Source organism: Vipera ursinii (genome assembly GCF_947247035.1).
Source record: "Vipera ursinii genome assembly, chromosome: 2".
Taxonomy (NCBI): Eukaryota; Metazoa; Chordata; class Lepidosauria; order Squamata; family Viperidae; genus Vipera; species Vipera ursinii.
In genome coordinates this window covers 283,931,222-283,953,686 of record NC_139513.1, presented here as the reverse complement: position 1 = coordinate 283,953,686, position 22,465 = coordinate 283,931,222, and the positions used below count along the sequence as shown (strand labels likewise).

Below are 22,465 nucleotides of genomic sequence, written 5' to 3'. Positions count from 1 at the left end.
CGTGATCTAGACTATTGAGGCCTGAAAAGGCAATTGTTATTATTGCAATATATATGCATGTTCTTTTATATCTTTCAGGTCTTGAACACAACAAGCAAAACCTCAGCCTGAAATGGCAGTTTTTATTATTGCAATATGTATGCATGTTATTTCTTGTATCTCTCAGGGTTCATGTCTTATATATCTCATGTTTTTTTATATCTTTCAGGTTTTATGCCTCATATATCTCATGTTGATTTTTATATATCTCTCAGGTTTACATTTTATATGTATGCATGTTTATTTTTTATATTTCTCAGGTTTATTACTTATATTTCTTAGGTGTTTTATGACAACAGCAAACCACAAACGTGTATTTGCATTTGTATAACTACCGTTATACGTCTTTATATGGTGGTATTATGTAATACCAGATGGGGAGTGTGCTGCCACCATGTGGCTGTTTTGGAGAAATTACAATGTGGGCAGTCAGACCCTCCTACCCTATGATGTATTTCCTCTTCCCTCCCCTTTCTGGGATGGACTTCCTCCTCCTTTGTCTCTGGAGAGAATCCCATCCTTCATTATTCAGCTAACATGTGACAACAGCAGACTTACACAGGCGCTGGGAATATTACCATCTTCTGACCTTGGAGATACCTTGGAAATATCTTGGAAATGCTGTACAAACGTCATCTTAATCTACATGCAATAAAGGTATTTATATATGATAAAGGGTGTTTCCGCGAGTTCAAACTATCTGGAGAGAGCTGTTAATGTTAAGGAAATCTGCTTATCTAGACCATAGAGGTCTTATCAAGAGATTAATTAATGCACAATGGCTTTGGATCCAGAATATGTTGTCTCCCTGGAATAAAAATCAAAGATATAATGGAGAAACTTACTAAAATAATCAACCCCACAGATAACTACCCCTTTCTTCTCCTATACTTGGGGACTAATGGTACAACAATGAATCTAAAAACAATAACAAGATATCACCAGCAGCTAAGAAAGACAGTTGAAGAATTGGGAGCTTGTGGTGTTTTCATCTATATTTCCAACAAAAGGCCAACATCCAATGAGGGAGCAAAGGCTTTTAGAAATGAACCACTGGCTTAAAAATTGGTGTCCTCAAGAGAACTTCGATTTCCTAGACCAGCATTTCCCAACCTTAGGAACTTGAAGATGCGTGGACTTCAACTCCCGGAATTCTCCAGCCAGCTTCTGGGAGTTGAAGTCCACGCATCTTCAAGTTCCTAAGGTTGGGAAACGCTGTCCTAGACCATGGTCTGCAAAACCTAGATGAAGGGCTACTGGGAAGCAACGGAGTGAACCTCACAAGAACTGGAAATAATATATTTGGAAAATGACTGGTTCATCTTATTAGAAGGGCTTTAAACTAAAATTGGGGGGGAGAGGGGGCAATCTTCAAGACCTTTAGAATCTGATTCCAAGCAAAAACCACTAGATAACCAATCATATAAGGAAGCAGGGAATAAAGAGAGAAGAAGGAGGAGGAGGAGGAGGAGGAGGAGGAGGAGGGGGAGAAGGAGAAGGAGAAGTAGTAGTAGTAGTAAAGAGAACTAAGGAGAAACTTCCTGGCAGTTAGAACAACTAACCAGTGGAACAACCTGCCTCCAGAAGCGGTGAATGCTCCAACACTGGAAGTTTTTAAGAAGAGATTGGCCAGCCACTTGTCTGAAATGGTATAGGGTTTCCTGCCTGAGCAGGGGGTTGGACTAGATGACCTCCAAGGTCCCTTCCAACATTATTATTATTAATTAATTTATTATTATTATTATTATTATTATTATTATTATTATTATTATTAATAATAATAATAATAATAATAATAATAATAATAAGAAGAAGAAGAAGAAGAAGAAGAAGAAGAAGAAGAAGAAGAAGAAGAAGAAGAAGAAGAGGAAATACAGTGAAGTAGAGAGGGATGGAAAGGATGGAAAACTCAGATACAAAATAGGAAAGATAAGAAACATACCCAAGATCCATAAAGGACTCAGATGCCTATACACGAATGCTCAAAGTTTAGGGAACAAACAGGGTGAACTTGAAATACTATATAGGCTCTCTTGCTTGAGCAGGAGGTTGCATTAGAACAGGGCATTTCAACCTTTTCACCGGTTGTACCACTTTTTGGATATGGCAATATTCAAGTACCACCTAGCAAGGTGTCAAAAACTTGATGATCCCCCCCTCAAAAAAACAAACATGCAGGCCATTTAGCGAAGCCAGTGAAGGGCCAACGTTGGGCCAAAGAGGGTGCTGGCTAGGTTAGCCCCGGCACCAATGACAGGAGCCAGAATCTCTTCAGGAGGAGGAAAAGGCAGTAAGCAGTAAGGACGCTGCTTGGGCCTCAGGGCTGCAGGTAACAGCCCACCCACCCCTTTCAGCCCTTCTTTCTCTTTTACTTTACTCTTCCCTCCTTGATGCATGAGTGCGTGTGTGTGCACACACGCACGCAGAGAAACGTGAGGTTACAGGACAGTCCAAACTCTCTCCACGGAACGACATGTTAAAAACTGGGTAGACTTTAAATCGCACTGTCGCAACTGCCATCTTCCCTTTTTTTGACCGTGTTATTTTACCGAAGACAAAGAAGCGACGACCCCCGCCCACCAGAGCCCCCAAAACCTCCAGGCAAGCAGCAAAAGTCAGCACAAGCGAAGCCAGAGACGCGGGAAGCACGTAAGAAGCCACCCGCTGGGCCTCCGCTTCTGGGAGGGGCAAGGCTCAACTGCAGCCGGGCGGGGCAATCCCTCCCGGGACCGGAGGCAGCCGGGTGCCCTGGACCTCGCCTCCTTCGGGGACTCTCCGGGCCCGCCGGGTCTCCGGGCAGCGCTGCCGGCTGCTTCGCTTCATCCACGCGGGGCAGGGAGTCGCGTCCTGAGCCGGTTGCTCCGACTCGCCTCGCCCTGCCCTGCCTCGCTCACCTGCGCCGGGCGGGGTGGAGGGCCCGGCAAGGAGGGAGAGTCCCGAGGCCCCGCCCCCTGCCCCTCCTCCTCCTCCTCCTCGCCCTCGGCCAACCAACGGTCGCGCCGGCCGCTCGCCCGCCTCCCAGGAGGACCGCCCGCGGTGGGCTTCGCGTCTCGTGGAGACCAAGCAAGCGCAGGAGCCGCCATGGAGCCGGACAGGTGAGCCGGAGCGCGACCCTCCCCTGCCCCGTCCTGCCCGCGGCTCGGGGAGGGGGGCCCGCGGCGCTCTGGGCAGGGCGCTGGTGCGCCGGAGCAGCCGCGGCCCCTTCCCAGCGGTGTCCCGTCTCTTCCCTGGCCAGAGCGCAGGTGCCGAGCGGCGGAGAGGCCGGCCCGACCAGCGCGGAGCAGCCCCGCGGGAGCCCGGGGGAGATGGCGCCGGAGCCCGAGGAAGAGCTGCACACAAACACACACACACACACACAAGCGCAGCCTCTCCAGGGGCTGGAGCAGGACCCTTCTGCTCCTGACCTGCAGAGCGAGAGGGCAGGAGCCAGCTGTGCCCTTCCCAGAGGTTGGGGCAGAGCAAGTGCCCTCCCCCACCCGTAGCCCCAAGAGGAAGGAGCATCCTTTGTTTTCCTTTTTGCTTTCCCCAGAGAGCCACCAACGATCTGGACCTCGTGCCAAGACCCAAGTATGGCACCGAGGGGTTCTTCCACCGGCACGGGCATCCTGGACTCCTCACGCTTGACTTCGGCGCCGGCATGCCCGCGACCACCACCATGAAGGACTCCTACCCTCCTCCCGTGAAGACGGGGCTCCCTGTGCGAGGTGGGCAGCAGGACAGTAGACGGGCAGAGGCCAGGAGTGGAGCCCAGGATGGGCTTAGCCAACAACACCTGCGCAGGGATTGGAAGGGGGTCCAGCTCAGGGTTGGTTGCAATGCTACTCCGGAGGATTAGTTAGGTGGAATTCCTTCTCCCCACACTTGAGGCACCTTGTTTTCCACTCACATTAGAAAGCCAGGCAGACACACACACCCAGCCCATCTCGAGGCAGCAATCGGTGAGTTTGGCTGTTCCCTTTGGGCAGCCCAGGTGTGCAACTGCGGCCCTGCCCACTTCTTGGCCTTTCCCCCTAAACAGCCCCCTCCGCAAGTCTGTGAGGCTTTCAGTCATACAGGTCAGGGTTGTCCCACAGGTACCAGAAACACAGGTAAGGAACAGGACCTTCTCCGCCCCTCCCGTCCCCCCATACACTTAGCAGCCAGGTCTTGTTGTGCGCCTGTCAAGGTCAAAGGGTGGCCTCTTTCCTCCAACTGGTCTGGACTGTGAACTTGCTCGGCCCTTTTCTAGAGCCACTTGCCCTATTGCAGATCAAACCCTGACCCAGAAGTAGAGGAGCCTGGGGGTACCCAAGGCCACAGAGCTGGAGAAGACAAGAAGACCTCCACCTTAGCCATTCTGAGCACTGTCCTCCTGGGTCAGATTGCTGGGTGAGAGTTTAAATACCGTACCAGCCTGGGAGTCCTCCTCCACTGTATCTTCAGGGACTTTCCCAAGCCTAGGTGGAGATCTTGAGCCAAGGCCACCTTGCTTCAGAACAACAGAGTTGGAAGGGACCTTGGAGGTCTTCCAGTCCAACCTCCTGCTCAAGCAGGAGACCCTGTACCATTTCAGACAAATGACTGTCCATTCTCTTCTTAAAAACCTCCAGCGATGGAGCCCCCACAACTTCTGAAGGCAAGCTGTTCCACTGGTTAATTGTTCTATTAGGAAATTTCTCCTTAGTTCTAGGTTGCTTCTCTCTTTGATTAGTTTCCATCCCTTGCTTCTTGTCCTGCCTCCAGGTGCCTTGGAGAACAGGTGGACCTCGTCGTCTTTCTGACAGTCCCTTAGATATTTGTAAGGCTGCTATCCTGTCCACCCTAGTCCTTCTTTTCATTAAGCTAGATATACCCAGTTCTTGCAATCGTTCTTCATCTTCAGCTGCCTAAAAAGGTTTTCTGGGGTGATAATAGCTGGCACCTTTGAGCCTGCTTAACAGCTCCTCCCAAAGGGGAAGCCTAGGCGTGAGCGGTCGAGTGCCAGCCTGAGGTGGTTGGTGCAAGGACTGAAGCTAGAGAGTGGGACTACACGGGCATTTCTTCCCTTGGACAAGGGAAGAGCCAAGGTCCTCCGAAGGCCTTTTGCCTGGCAGCTGAGCAGCAGCCGCCACCACGGAAGGCCACTGCCTCCTGTCTTGCCCAAAGACGGGTGGGACGCGTGGCCTCACTTTGGAAGATGAAAGGGGGATGAAGGGGAACCAGGGAGAAAGGGCTAGGGTGGGATGTGGGACACGGGAGCGCGAAAGTCAGCGGGGCAGAGCAGCAGCAGCACCACAGGAGGACCAGGGTGCAGAGAACCATCTCCAAGGCAAGCAGCATCAGGAGGATGGTCCATTTCCATAGAACAGCCTTGGTGGAGCAGTGGGCTAATGCCTCCTTAAGTAACACCAGCTGCCTGCAATTAGTGCAGGTTCGAGTCCCACCAGGCTCAAGGTTGACTCAGCCTTCCATCCTTCCGAGGTAGGTAAAATGAGGACCCAGATTGTTGGGGGCAATTAAGCTGACTTTGTAATAATGCCGCTTGGGGTGTGTGTGTGAAAGCCCTAATAAGCAGGCATATACATAGAATGAAGGCTACTGCTAAGCTTGTAAGCCACCCTGAGTCTTCGGAGAAGGGCGGGATATAAGTGGAATTTTAAAAAAAAATTTAATTTTTTTTTTTAAAAAAGGGACGGGCTGTTCCCACAAAACACACCGTCTCCCCTCCCATTCGATTAGGGTTTCCTCGAGTTGAGACAACCTCAGCAGGCCGATGGCTGCAGAAGTCCACTGTAGCTGGCACACGTGCAAGAACACTCCCCGTGGCTTGCTGCAGCTGCGGGAAGGCATCTGAGGAGAGCAGGTTGGAAGGTGGAGCCGTGCAAAGGAATTCACTCCCCCCCACCATTTTCACAAGAAGTACTGGAGCCGCTGTGGCTTTCCCTGCTGAAAACAACTGATCCGCGCGCAAGGCCCTCTTTTCCCCCAGTCACAGAGGGGGGGACCTTGGGCCTAGCAGAAGCTCCCTTCAGTGGTGCTGCTACTGCTGCTCCCTGGTCTTTTCTTGTTGCCCTTCTCCCCCAACCGGCAGGCAGGGTGGACACCATGGCACGAACCAGCAAGGGCCGTGCCAGCCCTTTACACAACCTTTCCCTGTGCCTGAGGGGAAATCCCGCCCCTTGGCTGTGGCGATTGGACGACAAAGGAGGCAGTCAAGTTAGCACTTGGACATACAGCCCAATAAATATTTGCGGTGTTGCTCCCAACCTTTTACCCAGCCTGAGTGGCAGTCTTTGAGATTAGCGCACAGAAATACTCCCAAGAAACGCTCCGGCAGTGCCAAAACCCATTTTGTTTTGGGAAACCATTGAAATAACCATGCAGGGTGCTCTCTTTTATTCATAAAACACTTGGGACCAGCTGAAAAACGAAGCCTCGTCCTTCTGCTCTCTGCCTAGAAATTGAATGTATAAAATCTCTCCAGGGTGAGGTTTCCATGGGGCTGGGGGCTGCACTGTCCCCACTCCAGCCTCCCTCCCTCCCTCTCTCCACCGCTGAGAAAAAAAATATATATTTTCCTAGGTTCAGTCCCACAGGAAGCACTGTCACTCCCCCAGGTGGTTTCTGCCCCAGGGTGGGGGTGGGGAGGCAAAAGCCCTCTGTGCCCAGCCCCCCCCCCCTTCTGCCAGTGCAGCTCCTGGCTCATCTGCTGTTGTCCCTGTTGATTTGCAGGACGAGCCTCCTAGCAAGCGAAAGGTACCCTCCGCCTGCGCCCATGGAGTCCCTCTCCATCACCCACCGGGACTACAAGCAGGAGGGCTTCCGTTCTGTGCCCCTGCCCCCCACCCAGGTAGGGGGCCTTGCAGGCCAGAAGAGCAGCCAGACTCCCCACCCACCCACCCCTCCTGGACACACCCCAGCTGCTCCCTGTGACTTCCTCTCCTCTTGCAGCCCCATGACTACCGGCTGGAACAACCGCAGACATTCTGGCTCGAACTTGCCCAGCAGGTGCCGGTGAGTGCCATCCTGTCCCACACCAACCTGGTGCTGCCATGCCTTTCCTGCCTCCTCCCATGAGGCTTGTCTTTGAGAGGCTGCAAAGGACATGGCAGGCAGCCCGGGCACCTGTTGTTCTAGCATGGAAGGTATGTTCTGGCCAGGAGCTTGAACCCACCCAGGAGGGTGAGTGACGCACGTCTGGAGGGCAGCTCTGCCCATTGACTGCTCTTCAGCTTCTTTACCCCTCTCCACAGGGCACCTCCAGCATCCGAGCCCAGAAAACTACCCCAAGCTCTGAACATTACCTTGCCGCCATCTGGGCCAGTTGGAAAACACCAAGCCGTCTTCTCTTCTCCCAGCAGCCAATGGGTCCTCATCTTCCCTTTGCCCTGCCAGAAAGCAGACACTAGAAGGGCTCTTGCCCCCTTTCTTGAAATGCATCCCCCCCAAGAGCAGTGAGAGTGAGAGGCGCACCTCCACTTTGCACTCCTTCCTCTCCCCCCTGCCCCAAATGCAGGGCCCAGCCCCTTCCTTCCCATACGCACTTTCATCTCTATGTCCCCCCAGAGCTCCAGCAGAAAGCAGCCAAACTCATCCAGGATCTCCTTGGTGGCGGCAGAGATGTGGATCTTCAAGGCTGGAAGGAACAGGGGCAGGAGAGTGAGTGCCCCCCACAATCCCCTGCCAAAGGGGCCCAGTGGCCTACTTGGGAGTCTCGGGGTCCACAGCAATTACAGAATACCACAATAAAGTTGATTCGCCTAAACTAGTGAAGCTTTAACTGTTCCTGATGGGGCCCCTCTTGCCTTCAGGAGGCCCTCAAGGAGAAGCAAGGTCTCAGTCCCTCAGCCTCCCAGAAATGGGGCACAGCTGGGCTGGATTGCATCCCACTGGAGCATCTACCAAAGGGGAAAGAGTGCACAAGGAAGCAGGGGCGGGGGGGGGGGGAGGCTAGAAAGAAGGCCGGGTGGGGAGAAGCACCAGTAACAGGCTCCAAGGGAGGGGAGGTAAGGATACACTGGCCCTACACAAAGAGCATTGGGGGGGGGCTATCTCAGCCTCACCATTGGACTCCATACTGCCCAAAGAGGCAGTAGCGTGGCAACAATTTTACCTTAATTTTTTCTGACCTCGGAAGGATGGAAGACTGAATCAACCTTGAGCCGGTCAGGATCAAACTGCCAGCAGAATTGAACTGCTGGCAGTCAGCAGAGAGCCCGCAATACTGCATTCTAACCACTGCGCCACCATGGTTCTTGACAGATAGGAAGCAGCACATTATATCCTGAATGAAGACAGATATAGGTATCCCAGGATAATGTTGCATGGTCCAATCTGAGTCGGTCATTGGGACCAAAAGTTGATTCTTCCAAGTTTTCAGGCTCATGCTGGAGCCCATGCTCAGAGAACTCTCTCTCCAGAATATGTGCCCTGGACTGTTCTACGCATTGTATTTATATGGTTGCTGGTTGTGTGTAGCTTTTAGTTATTAATTAGGGTCTTGGTGGCTTGTTATTAAGTCACGGTTTCCTTGTGACTCCTCGCTGGTAGGCCAGTGGCAAATCAGCACTCCTATTCACTGACAAGAGGCCCATTTCCCAAACTTCAATAATTTGTCTGGTTATTTTTGTTCCTGCTTGGCCAACAATCTTAGTAGCTGTGAAACTGAATGCATGTCCTTGTTCATTGCAATGTGAGGCTACCAATGAGTTCAGGTCTCCATCTAACCACTGGCTGGTGTTCTTGCAGTCTGGTGGTTAGCTTCCTCCCCACCTGTCCTACATAGTCACAGGAGCAATACGTGCAGGGAATCTGGTAAACTACCTTCAAAGTTTCTCCCACTTCCAAACAACCTTTGTAGTGCACGATTTGTCCTCCTATGGTTAGCCTCTGGGTGTTTAGAGAAGCCCACTTGCGCAGCGATCCCCAACCTTTCTGGCTCCGGGGGGGGGGGGAGACCCGTTTCAAAAGAAAAAAATGGAGCTGAGGGTGAGAAATAGGAAGGAGCCGATTCCCGGGACGTTTTGAGCAAGCGAGAGAAGACCCGTCAAAGGAAAGGAAAACGCCTTTAAAAAGCGAGGCTGCTGCGGATTCCGACGTTAGGAAGAGGGGATGATGAGACTCTCAGCCGACACAGCTAATGGGGAGGGAATACCTCCGCTTTCTCACCTCCCGTGTCCCTGGCGAGCTTTCTTCAGCGGAGCGCTTTGCATTCTGTCCTTCACTCGCTCTGGGTTTTTTTCGGAGAAATTGCCAGCCCCCACCCCCACCCCCCCCACCCCGCGCCAAAACGGCAAGGTTAATAACGAACCGATCAGGCTTCGCTGCAGGGCCGCAAAATCCTGCAAGGCCAATATTTCCTTCCAGATATTAAGGAGAAACAGCAACGCTGAAACAATTCCCAATTCCTTCAAACGGCAGGTCTTTAAAGGGAGAATCCGCAATCGGAAGGAGGCAAGACAGCGGGCAAAAAAAAGATCGGCTACTTTTGAGTGAAGGGTTAGACCAGGGGTCTTCAAACTTGGCCCTTTTATGACTTGTGGACTTCAACTCCCAGAATTCCTCAGCCAGCAGGAGTTGAAGTCCACAAGTCATAAAAGGGCCAAGTTTGAAGACCCCTGGGTTAGACCCTAACCCACGCTGGCTGAGGAATTCTGGGAGTTGAAGTCCACAAGTCATAAAAGGGCCAAGTTTGAAGACCCCTGGGTTAGACCCTAACCCACGCTGGCTGAGGAATTCTGGGAGTTGAAGTCCACAAGTCATAAAAGGGCCAAGTTTGAAGACCCCTGGGTTAGACCCTAACCCACGCTGGCTGAGGAATTCTGGGAGTTGAAGTCCACAAGTCATAAAAGGGCCAAGTTTGAAGACCCCTGGGTTAGACCCTAACCCACGCTGGCTGAGGAATTCTGGGAGTTGAAGTCCACAAGTCATAAAAGGGCCAAGTTTGAAGACCCCTGGGTTAGACCCTAACCCACGCTGGCTGAGGAATTCTGGGAGTTGAAGTCCACAAGTCATAAAAGGGCCAAGTTTGAAGACCCCTGGGTTAGACCCTAACCCACGCTGGCTGAGGAATTCTGGGAGTTGAAGTCCACAAGTCATAAAAGGGCCAAGTTTGAAGACCCCTGGGTTAGACCCTAACCCACGCTGGCTGAGGAATTCTGGGAGTTGAAGTCCACAAGTCATAAAAGGGCCAAGTTTGAAGACCCCTGGGTTAGACCCTAACCCACGCTGGCTGAGGAATTCTGGGAGTTGAAGTCCACAAGTCATAAAAGGGCCAAGTTTGAAGACCCCTGGGTTAGACCCTAACCCACGCTGGCTGAGGAATTCTGGGAGTTGAAGTCTATGAGTCATAAAAGGGCCAAGTTTGAAGACCCCTGGGTTAGACCCTAACCCACGCTGGCTGAGGAATTCTGGGAGTTGAAGTCCATGAGTCATAAAAGGGCCAAGTTTGAAGACCCCTGGGTTAGACCCTAACCCACGCTGGCTGAGGAATTCTGGGAGTTGAAGTCTATGAGTCATAAAAGGGCCAAGTTTGAAGACCCCTGGGTTAGACCCTAACCCACGCTGGCTGAGGAATTCTGGGAGTTGAAGTCCACAAGTCATAAAAGGGCCAAGTTTGAAGACCCCTGGGTTAGACCCTAACCCACGCTGGCTGAGGAATTCTGGGAGTTGAAGTCTATGAGTCATAAAAGGGCCAAGTTTGAAGACCCCTGGGTTAGACCCTAACCCACGCTGGCTGAGGAATTCTGGGAGTTGAAGTCCATGAGTCATAAAAGCGCAGAGTTTGAAGACCCCCTGCCCTAAGCCCTCCCCCTCCCAAACGGCTCTCTCAACAGCCCCGCAGGTGATTTACACCCACCCACACCGGCACGGAACCGCAAGCGAGGACTCTAAGGCCTTCGCACCCCAAAAACTTCGACAGTGGGGTAGATGGGAAAGCGAGTATTTTGCCTCCTGGTGAAGAAGGGAGAAATTTGAACCTGGTCCCGCGACAGGTTGGGCCAACAGGGGTCGGAGGGCGAACTCGTCCCGAAACTGAAAGGAGACAAGGGAGCTTCCCCATTCTCCCCCTTCTCTCTCCCCCCCCCCCCGCCGTCTCTTTTTTTTTTAATCTCTTCCCACTCCATCCACGTTTCGCTGGAAGGAAAGGGGAGAAGGGGGAGAAAGCAGGGCGTGTGTGTGTGTGTGTGTGTGTGTGTGTGAGAGAGAGAGAGAGAGAGAGAGAGAGAGAGAGAGAGAGAGAGCGCCAGGAGGGAAGAGGAAGAGGAGGAAGGCGAGGAGCTGGCCAGCAAAGCTTTAGAGAACCGGGAGACTCACAAAGGGAGCAATCAAACTTACAAAAAAAGGGGAGCTCCCTCCCTCGCTCGCTCGCTCTCTCCCTCCCTCCCTCTCCCTCTCTCTCTCTCTCGCGCGCACACACCATGCTTTCTCCCCCTTCTCTCTTTCTCTCTCTCTCTCCAAAGGCACCTGGACGAAGAGGGTGTGTGGGTGCAGCCATGCAGCCTTATCGGATTGTTATTAAACATGTCATTATGGGGCGGGCAGCTTCCTGAAAGGCTGTGAAGAGAAAGGGCCTGACCCTGATCCCCCCCCCTCAACCCGACACTGCTTTTCCCCCCTCTCCTCTCCTTGCGTGCACATCAAAGCAACGTCCCCGTCTTCCTGCCTCCCAGGCTCCCCATCCCTTGGCGTGTGGGTTGGCCTGCCGGCTGCGCGTTTAAATGTCCCACGCAGCCAAATAGCCTTAGAAAAAATGTCCCTTCGTGAAACGGCCGGGAGGAAGGGGCGAGGCTGGAGCGCTGGTGGAGAGCCAGCCGAGTAAGAATGCCCGAGTAAGAATGTTGTTGGGTCAGCGGCGGTGGGGTGCCCGAGAAGAAGTGCCCCCCTTTGCTGCCGAAGCGCTGCTCAGCGTTAACAGCAGGGCTGGCGATTTCTCAGAAGCGTCCGCCCCTCGGGCGGGGATCCTGCCCCTCCCAGACGCGGGTGTGTGTGTGTGTGGAGGGAGGTGGCAGCTCAAGTGGAAGGGGGGTGGAAGAGCCGGTGCGAGCGGGACTTTATAAGGGGCATCCCTCCTGGGGCTGGCACCTTTCGATTCCTGCAGATCACCATGGCGATTGGCCTGGCAGCTCCGGTGCTCTTCGCTTTCCTGCTCGGCTGTCCCGGAACATTTGCCGAAGCCCAAAACTCGAAGCCAGCCGCCAAGGTAAGAAGCGGGATGGCGGGCGAAGGGTCCCAGCTTCCCCCGTGGAAACCACCCCCGCCACCATCCTCTGCTCGGATGGGCGGCAGGAGCAGCTGTGGGAGTCGGCGGGCTGCACAGAGGATGCCGCTTCCTCGGGGTTGATCGCACCCGGTGCCGTCGCGCTGAGCGCCAGAGGCCCTGGGTCCTCGACGGACGGACGGCCGAGGGTGTCCTCCTCCGTGCTCGGCCGGGACTTTGGCAGCCTGCCGCCGGGGCTGGTGCTCTCGCTCGCTGCGCTGATGGCAGAGCGATCCACCCGCGGGGGGTCCTCCCGGAGGCGGTCTGGCAGTGGCCTCGACCGACGGACTTGGGGATGGAAGCCTTTGCCAGCCCCACCCGGCGTGGGCATCCCCGGGGGACGGGCACCTGGGAGGAGCGGGTGTTTTCAGATCGCCTGGAGAAAATGGAGCCAGAGTCTTTACCTGTTGGACAGCTGGGCTTGGCTAGCGCCGTGACCCGTTTTCCTCCCCGCTCCTTTAGTGCGTCCTGACTGGCAACTGGAGGAATGAACTCAACTCCACCATGGAGATCAACACCGTCGTTAAAGACGGGGTGTTCAGCGGTGTCTACAGAACGGCAGTCTCGGCCTCCACCAATCGCATCCAGCCATCCCCGATTGTGGCAGTCGAGCATCTGGGGGACCCGTCCCTCTTCGCCTTCACCGTCAACTGGAATTTCGCTGGTAGAACCACTCACTATTTGGTGTAGAAGAAAATAGAACGGGGGGAGGGAATCTAGTGGATCCCCCCCTTCCTTAGATCTACACCTTGCAGATTATTTCTCTGAATGTCCTCCCTCCCACCCACCCCCCATCAGCGGGAGCTGCCGATGGTTTTTCAAGCCCATAAAACATTCCCAATCTAAAGGTAGCATATGTGAGCGGGGTCCTTATAGGAAATATCCCCCCCCCAACAACTGGTACCGCAACTTTGACCTGCCAGTGAGTCTCTGGCTGATTCCTCCCTCAGAATCCATCACCGTCTTTGTGGGTCAGTGTCTGCTGGACAAGAACGGAAAGGACCAGCTGAAGACAACCTGGCTACTGCGTGAGAAAGTGGAATCCGCGGCAGAGGAATGGGGCGCGACCCGGTAAGGAAACACAGGGGCTGAACTGCTGTGCCCCCTAACTGGAAGGGCCCTGGGGACCTCTCTTTTTCTCTCTCTCTTCCCTCCCCTCCCAAAGTGGCTCTTGAAAGGACAGCCCAACGGTTTCCCCCTCTCGGGGATCTTTCCGCATCCAGGGCTGAGCAGCTCCTGCGGGAGAGGCTGGAGACTCCGGTTCTGCCACTTCCCCCACAGAGAAACACAGCAAAGCTTTTGATGAGGTTCCCCAGGTCCCTCTCACTGAGAAGTGTGGTTTGGGTGGCACCACAGTCTGGGTTGCCCACAGCTGGCAACACTTGGAGAGTTGGCATGAATTGCTATACTCAAATTGGAGAGCAGTAGCCCAGCACGGGGGGGCCCCCATGTTTGTCTGGGGCAAAGAGGCCACCTGGGTGCCTTCCTGGCCTACAGCTCTTCTGCTCCTCTCCAAAGAGGCCACCTTCTTGGCCATCTGGATGGAACTGCTTCAAGGGAGGCCCCCAAAGGCCGAGGAGAATTTGCCCAGCCTGCTTTGGGTCAGTGTCCTTCCCCTAATCAGACCTGGCCTTCAATGTGTGGTTGGGGATCTACCTGGCCCTGGCCACCCCTGAGAACCAGCAGCATCCATTTCCTTTGGCCCCCCTTTTCGTTATCACTTGAGTGGGTGGAAGGAGGGAATGGGGTGGGAGTGGGTGTGATGCTCAGCGGGGGGGGGGGCAGGGAGAGAGAACAATATTGCCACCATGAATTTTGACATTTCCCTCTTTCCTGCTTCATTGTAGAGTTGGCACAAACACCTTCCACCGCAGCAATTGAGAGGATGAAGAGAGCAAGGTTTCCCCATTTCTGCCTTGGGGGGCCATGGGGAGGTGACCCTTCCAACATCACCCATCAGATGCTGTTCTCCAATAAAATGTTTGCCTGAGCAGCCTCGGCCTCCCTGGTCTTTCAGAAGCTCCCTGGGTGTCAGTCTGCAGGTTTGCAGGAATGGCTGGTTAGGACCCCCCCCCCCCATCTGGAGGGGGGGGATCAAAACTAACCCTGCGGTACAGAGGCTCTACTTGTCTCTACTACTGCTCTGCACTTTACACACACTTTTGGAAACTGCAGCTATTCCACTGAGGATCGGCCTTATTATTTATTAGGAAATTATTAAAGGGTTTTTGCAAAGGAGCCATGAATTAGCTTCAGCCAGAGCTGGTCCATCTTAAGCTTTGCTTGATAGAGTCATTTTGAGAACCAGCAGTTAGCTAGAACCTATTTGGACACTTACCTGAATAAGCCAAAGAGGTTGGCCACAAAGGGTTCAGTTATAACAATTGGATTTGCAATCAAGAATTTTTTAAGCGGGGCCGTTAGAGGAACAAGAAGAAGTAAGGTGGCATTTTTGCTTAAAGGTCCACAGGCAAAAAGCTGCCCCTTAGCATGTAAAAAAAACACCCCCAGAAGTGGAGAGCTTATTTTATACTGCAACTCGGGGAGGCTTACAGTGTAATAAATGTTAAAAAGTCCAAAAAGAATTGAAACTAGAATAAAAAGATTAAAAGTTAAGAACCGAGGTGATGGACAGCCTGGGGTAATCTTCTCCTCTACCCCATGAGACACCCCCAAGGTTCCCTGCTCTGTCAGGGCCCCAGGCTGAGTGGCTGAGCCAGGCAAAGAGCAGAGCTGCTGCTTCCCTTGGTCTTCTCCAGATGGAGCTGGACAGAATCACCAGCAGGAATCAGGAGACAAGATAGAGGGAGGGAGGCAGAGAAAGAGAGAAAGAGAGAGATGGAGACAGAGAATGAGTTGAAGTCTCCAAGGCAGGTTGTCCAGGAGCCTGGAAGGAACCCATGGGGGCCATCTCAGACCCATCATATTTTAGTGCTTAGCAGGAGCATCAAGGGTTTGGGGACGACCCCAAATCAACCTGATATTTTTTGACACACTGACTGATTTAGTTGATTATGGGAATGCAGTGGACATTATGTACCTTGACTTCAGCAAAACCTTTGACAAATATCCATGCAATCCCGGTGAAGAAGAAGAAAAAGAAGGCAACCTGTGACTGGACTACGCTACCCTTAAATTGTTTTAGCCGGTGGAGGGATCAAAGCCAACAAGGGGTATGGAAGGCTCCAGATCTGATTGAAAGGAAGTGAGGAATTGCAGGGCTCCATTATAGACTTTGAGCTGTTTGACATATTTATTTATAATTAAGTTAGTGCGGGAGTTAGAAAACATTGTAATCAGTTTTGGACTTGATAGGAAATGGCGGGGGGGGGGGTGTAAAATACTTCAGAGGGCAGAATGACCATTTCAAAGGATCTTTAAAAGCTGGAATAATGGGCAAAAGTCAGGAAGATGAATTTCAACAGGGATAAATGCAAAGTCCAACATTTGTGTAGAAAGAAGAATGGAAGGCATTAATGCAGGATGGCAGGTAGTAGAGAAAACCTATACGGGATCATGCCGAAGGAGGTTACTATGGACCCTCTGGGCAGGCAGAAGATACAGGACACCAGGTCTTTCTGCCTCAGATGAGCAGAGAAGCTTTCAGAGAGGCAGGCAAGAGTGATGGGCTGGGTGGGGGCAATTATCCCAGCATCCTGGTCCTCCCTTGCTGATAACCTCATTTAGTGGAAGAAAGAGCAAGAGGAAATGCGATCCTGGACCTAATGTAGAATCCCAGGCCGAGTTCAGCACCTCGGAGCTCCCTCTGGCTTTGCATGATCTGCTGGATGTAGAGCACCCGGAGGGAGGGGGTTTCCTAGACTCCCCCGTGGGAGAGTCCGGCTGCCCAGGGATCCTTGGCCAGGCGCACGTGAGTAGTTTTGGCCTCTGGCTGGCTCCCTTCCACCGAGCCCTCCCCGCACCTTTGCCCGGGTCACACGGCCCGCCCGATCGCCTCTCCTGCTTGCATCCAGCCGAGCCAGCATGGAAGTGGAACCCACGGTGTCGTCTCAGTCCTGGGAGGCGGCGGTGGAGAAGGAGGAGGAGGAGGAGGAGGAGGAGGAGGAGGAGGAGGAGGAGGAGGAGGAGGAGGAGGAGGAGGAGAAGGAGAAGAAGGAGAAGGAGAAGAAGAAGAAGAAGAAGAAGAAGAAGAAGAAGAAGAAGAAGAAGAAGAAGAAGAAGAAGAAGAAGAAGAAGAAGAAGAAGAAGAAGAAGAAGAAGAAGAATGAAGTAGAGAGGGATGGAAAGTATGGAAAGTAGGAAAGTAGGAAAGATAAGAAACATACCCAAGATCCATAAAGGACTCAGATGCCTATACACGAATGCTCGAAGTTTAGGGAACAAACAGGGTGAACTTGAAATACTATATAGGCTCTCTTGCTTGAGCAGGAGGTTGCATTAGAACAGGGCATTTCAACCTTTTCACCGGTTGTACCACTTTTTGGATATGGCAATATTCAAGTACCACCTAGCAAGGTGTCAAAAACTTGATGACACCCCGCCACATCAGCACGTCAGCACACACACACACACACACACACACACACGTCAGCACGTCGCCCACGGCTCGCGTGGTGGAGGAAGAGCTGATCCTACTCGCCTCCACCTGCCTGGGAAGCGACGAGGACACGGTCTTGCCGCGCTCGACGAGCGCCCGGACCCCTCCCTGCCCCGCCTCGTCGGAGTGGCCGGAGCCGCAGGACGCGCGCCTGAGCCAGCTGTCCTCCGCACCGCTCAAGAGCTCCCCTCCCACCTTCTCCTCGCCCTCTCCCTCTCCTGGAAGGCGCCCTCGGACGGGATGCGTCCGTGGCTGGAAGAGGTGGAAGGCCGCGGGGAGTGGGAGTCGGCCAGCCCAGCAGCCCCACCAGGGCAGGGAGTGTTGGTGAGCGTGGGGGAGGAGAGAAGAGAGAGCGCCGGATCGTCGGCTCTTTGCTCAGTTGGTGCTTCCCTTTGGTCGTCGGGCTGCAGTGGATAGGATCTGCTGGTGCGTGGCTGGCCTTTAACCCTTGGGGAAGCCCACGGGGTGGGGGGGAGGTGGTCTGCAGAAACCTCAAACAGGCCACACAGAGCTGACAGACCTTGTGTGAGGGTCCTCCTGGAGAGCAGTGGCAGACATGTCTGGGGGAGGGGGGGTTGATAGACAGGTGGTACCCATTCCTGGATTGGGGCCCCTCGCTTATGGCTGCTCGTGCCTTGGTCACCTCCTGGTTGGACTACTGCAACACGCTGGACATGAGATTGTCTTTGAAGACTACCTGGAGGTTACAACTGGTTCAGAACTTGGTAGCAGTAAGAGGGCAAAACATAATTTCTTTGAAAACGCTAACTAACCGGGTAGGTGGTGAGCCTACAAATTGAAAAAAGAAAGAGAGGGGGGGAAAAGATTAATAAACCGCAAGACTGAAAAGGCGAGTTACCGTTCCAAAATGACATAATTAAAAAAATAATCAAAGATTTTTATGAGACACTTTATGACACAGAAGAAACTTCTCAAGAAAAAATAAAGCAATATATAAAAAGGCTGAGTTACGAAAAATTCCAGAGAATATACAACACATGCTAAATGAAAAAATATCAATGATGGAAGTAATAGAGGCTATAATAAGGCAAAAAATGATAAGACTCCGGATCCAGATGGGCTACCTGCAGAGTTTTATAAACGTCTACAAGAGGGGTCCCCAACCTTGACCACTTTATGACTTGTGAACTTCAACTCCCAGAATTCCTCAGCCAGCCTGGCCAAGGTTGGGGAACCCTGGTCTACAAGATACATTAAAGCCAATAATGAAAGAACTGTGTAATGAAGTCCTCTTAGAGCAGGGGTGTCAAACTCAATTTCATTGAGGGCCGCATCAGCATTGCGGTTGCCCTCCAGGGGCCGGGTGGGTATGGCCAGGGTGGGCGTGGCCTACTGGGTGGACGTGGCTAGAGTGCATATGGCCTGCTGGCTGGGCCTGGCCAGCTCTACATCGTTCGCATCAAGGGTGCCTATGGGGGCCTGGGCAGGAGTGGGACAGATCTGAGGGTCTCTGGCAGGAGGAGGGTCTCTGGGCCAGGGCCAAGGCAGTGGGGGCCGTTCCCTCACTGTTTCCAGGATGGCTTCGCGGGCCACATGAAATTACTTCGCGGGCCGGATCTGGCCCCCGGGCCTTGTGTTTGACATGTCTGTCTTAGAGGCTAAAATACCAAAACCGTGGTTAGAAGCCAACATTACTTTAACACCTAAAGAAGATTCAGATTTGATGCAAATAAAGATTTATAGACCAATATCTCTTGTAAATGTGGACTATAAAATTTTTGCTTCAATAATAGCAGAAAGATTAAAGAAATTTCTGATTGAATTTATACATACAGACCAAAGTGGATTTTTACCTAAGACACAAATAAAAAAATAACTAGAATGAATTTAGATATTTTGGAATACTACGAAATGCACCCAGGGAAGAAAGATGGCACTAATATTCCTAGATCCACAGAATGCTTTTGATAACCTAAATTAGCAATTTATGATTAAACTAAATGAAATGGATTTTGGAGAAAACTTTATAAACATACTTAAAACAATCTATCATAGACAAATATCTAAAATAATCATAAACGGGGACTTTACAGAAAACTTTAATATTAAAAAAGGCACAAGACAAGGATGTGCATTATTCCTATTATTATTTATTTTAACATTGCAAGCATTGAATAGAAATCTTAGGCAAGACTCAGAAATTAAATTATTGGAGATAAAAAATGAAAAATATAAGCTACAAACATTCACAGGTGACTTGGTCTTTGTGTTAGAAGATCTGCTTGAGACAAGCCTCAAGCTTATGAAAAAGATAGAAGAATTCGGAGAAGTGGCAGGACTAAAATACAGAAAAGACCAAAGTGATAACTAAAAACCTTACAGATAAACACAAAAAAAATCAATTGTCAGATAGTTAAGAAAAAATCAAATACTTGGGGATATATTTCATAGCAAGACGTGCAACAGTAAAAGAAGACAACTACATAAAATTATTAAAACAAATAAAATTAGACTTGGAAAAATCTACAACTAGGGAGAATAGGAACGGTGAAGATGAATGTTTTACCAAAACTACCCTTTTTATTTCAAGCAATACCTATGAAACTGGGGAAATTTATTTTTGATGGATTAAATACATTGATTTTGAAATTTATTTGGCAAGGAAACAAAGCTTGAATAAGATTAAAAATGCTACAAGAAGCAAAAGAAAATGGAGGATTTGGGCTGCCAGATTGGGCTTCATATTATCAAGCGTCTGTATTGCTTAAAATAATGGATAACTCTTAGACATAAAAGATTACTATACCTAGAGGGGCATGACCTACAACTGGCATGCCTTTTTATGGTAAAGGTAAAGGTAAAGGTTCCCCCGCACATGCGTGCTAGTCATTTCCAACTGTAGGGGCCGGTGCTCATCTCCATTTCCAAGCCGAAGAGCCAGCGCTTGTCCGAGGACGTCTCCGTGGTCATGTGGCCGGCATGACTAGACGCCAAAGGTGCACGGAACGCTGTTACCTTCCCACCGCAGTGGTCCCTATTTTTCTACTTGCATTTTTACGTGCTTTCGAACTGCTAGGTTGGCAGAAGCTGGGATGAGTAACAGGTGCTCACTCTGTTATGCGGCACTCAGGATTTGACCCGCCAAACTGCCGACCTTCTGATCGACAATCTCAGCATCCTAACCCACTGAGCCACCGCGTCCCTCTTTTTATGGTATGGGAAGAATAAAATGCATAGATGCTTTCAAAATCACTACATAAGAAACACACTTCTCTGAGAATGGGAAAAAGTGAAAATTTACGTGAAGATACCTGGATGGCTTTCAACAATGGAAACGTTTGTTCACCCAAACGTAATTAACTATAAGGAAATTGAGACCTGTAAAGACATTGTGAATACTGAAGGGAAACTAAAACCCAGACAACAAATGGTAGAACAGGGCACTGATTTATCATGGTGGCCATACCTGCAAATTCAAATGAGGTATGAAAAAGAGGTTAAAACATCTAGATTTTATAAAGAACAGACAGAATTTGACCAGATGTTATTGACATCAGAGGAAAAACTGATTAAGAAAATGTACAGGTATATGTTAAGTTTAAAGATGGACGATGAACAAGTTAAAGAAACTCTGGCAATATAGGCAAAAAAACTTTGGGCATAACATAGTTAGAAAGCTGGCAAAGCCTTTGGGAAAGAAATTGTAAAATAACAAAGGCCGTGATTTACAAAGAAAACCTGTACCTTAACGCTTGTAAGGTTAGCGAAAATGTTTAAAAGTATGTCTAGCTATTGTTGGAAATGTAGACAAAAATGAGGCATATACTATCATCTTTGGTGGTCATGGCCTAAAGCCAAAAGATTTTTGTCAAGAATACATTGTGTTGGGGTTTTTATTGTGGATTTTTTATTACCATCTATTGTTTTAGCTCGGGCTCCTATTTAATTCTTTTTTAATTTTTGTATTCTGTATTTTTATATGTGCCCTGTTCACTGCCCTGAGTCCTTCGGGAGAAGGGCGGTATACAAATATAATAAATACTAAATACTAAATACATATATGGTTAGAGAAAATGACTAAAAAACAGATAGATTTTTAAGCCAGAATTATTTTTGTTAGCTATAATTGTAGGAAATTGTGAGAAGGAATGGGTATATTTAATGTTGCACGTATTAACGGCAGCAAGAATTGTATTTGCTCCACATTGGAAAGAGGAAGAATTACCAGGGGAGGAAGAGATAATTAAGAAATTTTTAGATTGTGCAGAAATGGACAGATTGACACTGAAAATGAAAGAGAAAGAAGATTCAGAATATATCAGAACATGGAACACATTTTATCAATGGCTAGTAAGCTAAATATTGAAACCCAGAGAATATCTTGCTGATAAAAAATTAAGGAGTTGTGATTATAAAAAAATTAGTGAACTATTGAACAACAAAAAAAAGAACTTGGTAGCAGATATGGTAATGGGCACCCTCCCAGTTTGGCCTTGTTACACGGTGGCCCCCAGTTTCCTCCTGGGTGCAACTGAAGGTGCCCTTTCTATCTATCATGCGCCGTGGTGGCGCAGTGGTTGGAATGGAGTACTGCAGGCTGCTTCTGCTGAGTGCTGGCTGCTCGCAGTTTGGGGGTTCGATTCTCACTAGCTGACTCAGCCTTCCATCCTTCCCAGGTCGGTAAAATGAGGACCCAGATTGCTGGAGACAAGAGGTTGTAAACTGCTTAGAGAGAGTTGTAAAGCACTGTGAAAGGGTATATATATCTAGGTGCTGTTGCTACCTGGCAGAGAGTCAGGTCATCTGCACTTCCCCAAGGATGTCTATCATTCTTCTAGACTGGGTGCAGCAGGCATGTGCCATTTTGTTTGACCTGGGAAGTCACCCTTGGCAATAGCTCCCTTGCCCTGGGGAACCACAGGCCCCCATCCTCATGGTTTTCCAAATAGCTGGCAAGAGCTGGGTTGCCCCCCAGATGCTGGTGGGGTAGGGCTGCTGTCCAGGGGATTGTATGGACGAGGGAGTGTTGTTGAGTGAAAAAGGAGGTCTGGTTCTTATTTTCTTATTGGGTTGTTTTTTATTGCTGCTTCCCTGGGTATTTTCCCCCAAGACTCCAGATGGAGCTGGGCAGAATCACCAGCAGGGACCAGGGGACAAAATAGGGGGTGGGGTAGGAGGGAGGGAGGAAGGGAGAGAGAGAGCATGGGTGAAATCAAGTCTCCAACTCAGGTTGTCCAGGAGTCTGGAAGGAACTCATGGGGGCCATCTCAGACCCATAATATTTTAGTGCTTAGCAAGACAAACATGAGTTTGGGGGTGACCCCAAATCAACTTGATATTTTTTGAGACACTGTCTGATTTAGCTGATTATGGGAATGCAGCAGACGTAATGTACCTTGACTTCAGCAAAACATTTGACAAATATTAATGCAATCCCTGTGGTGGTCTCTCATGAAAAAAAAGACAGAGTCTTTCCTGCCTCGGGATGAGAGCCCAGAGCAATGTCCAAAGCTCCCTTTTATTCACAAGGAAATCACACTCATTGGATTGAGCTCGTGTATAACAAAAAAATCCTTCTTTCCCATTGGCTCTGAACCTCCATGATAGTCCCCCGGCTTAGTTATGTCAGCTGCATCTTAATAGCCAACAATTAGCTGATTCACCTTGTGCTGAACAGGTGGTTTATCATG

General features: G+C 50.5%; 1 protein-coding gene across 2 annotated transcripts; it reads left to right on the top strand.

Annotated features, from left to right (window-relative positions):
• Nucleotides 1-3,606: 3,606 nt before the first annotated feature.
• LOC310636089 (sperm-associated antigen 8-like) lies at nucleotides 3,607-7,428 on the top strand. Of its 2 annotated transcripts, XM_083355608.1 has the most exons (4): nucleotides 3,607-3,743; nucleotides 6,730-6,847; nucleotides 6,949-7,011; nucleotides 7,251-7,428. In XM_083355608.1, the coding sequence occupies exons 2-4, from the start codon at nucleotides 6,773-6,775 to the stop codon at nucleotides 7,404-7,406; spliced, it is 294 nt and encodes a 97-aa protein (XP_083211734.1). In that variant the 5' UTR covers nucleotides 3,607-3,743; nucleotides 6,730-6,772; the 3' UTR covers nucleotides 7,407-7,428. The 2 variants fall into 2 exon arrangements, with proteins under 2 accessions (XP_083211734.1, XP_083211733.1); XM_083355607.1 differs by lacking the exon at nucleotides 3,607-3,743 and having other exon boundaries at nucleotides 6,394-6,847.
• The last annotated feature ends 15,037 nt before the right edge of the window (nucleotides 7,429-22,465 follow it).

Coding starts and splice junctions, on each gene's coding strand:
- LOC310636089 (XM_083355607.1), top strand. CDS start 6,494: ATGGGGCTGGGGGCTGCACTGTCCCCACTCCAGCCTCCCTCCCTCCCT. Junction 6,848..6,948: donor TGCCCCTGCCCCCCACCCAG/GTAGGGGGCCTT, acceptor CTCCTCTTGCAG/CCCCATGACTACCGGCTGGA. Junction 7,012..7,250: donor AACTTGCCCAGCAGGTGCCG/GTGAGTGCCATC, acceptor CCCTCTCCACAG/GGCACCTCCAGCATCCGAGC.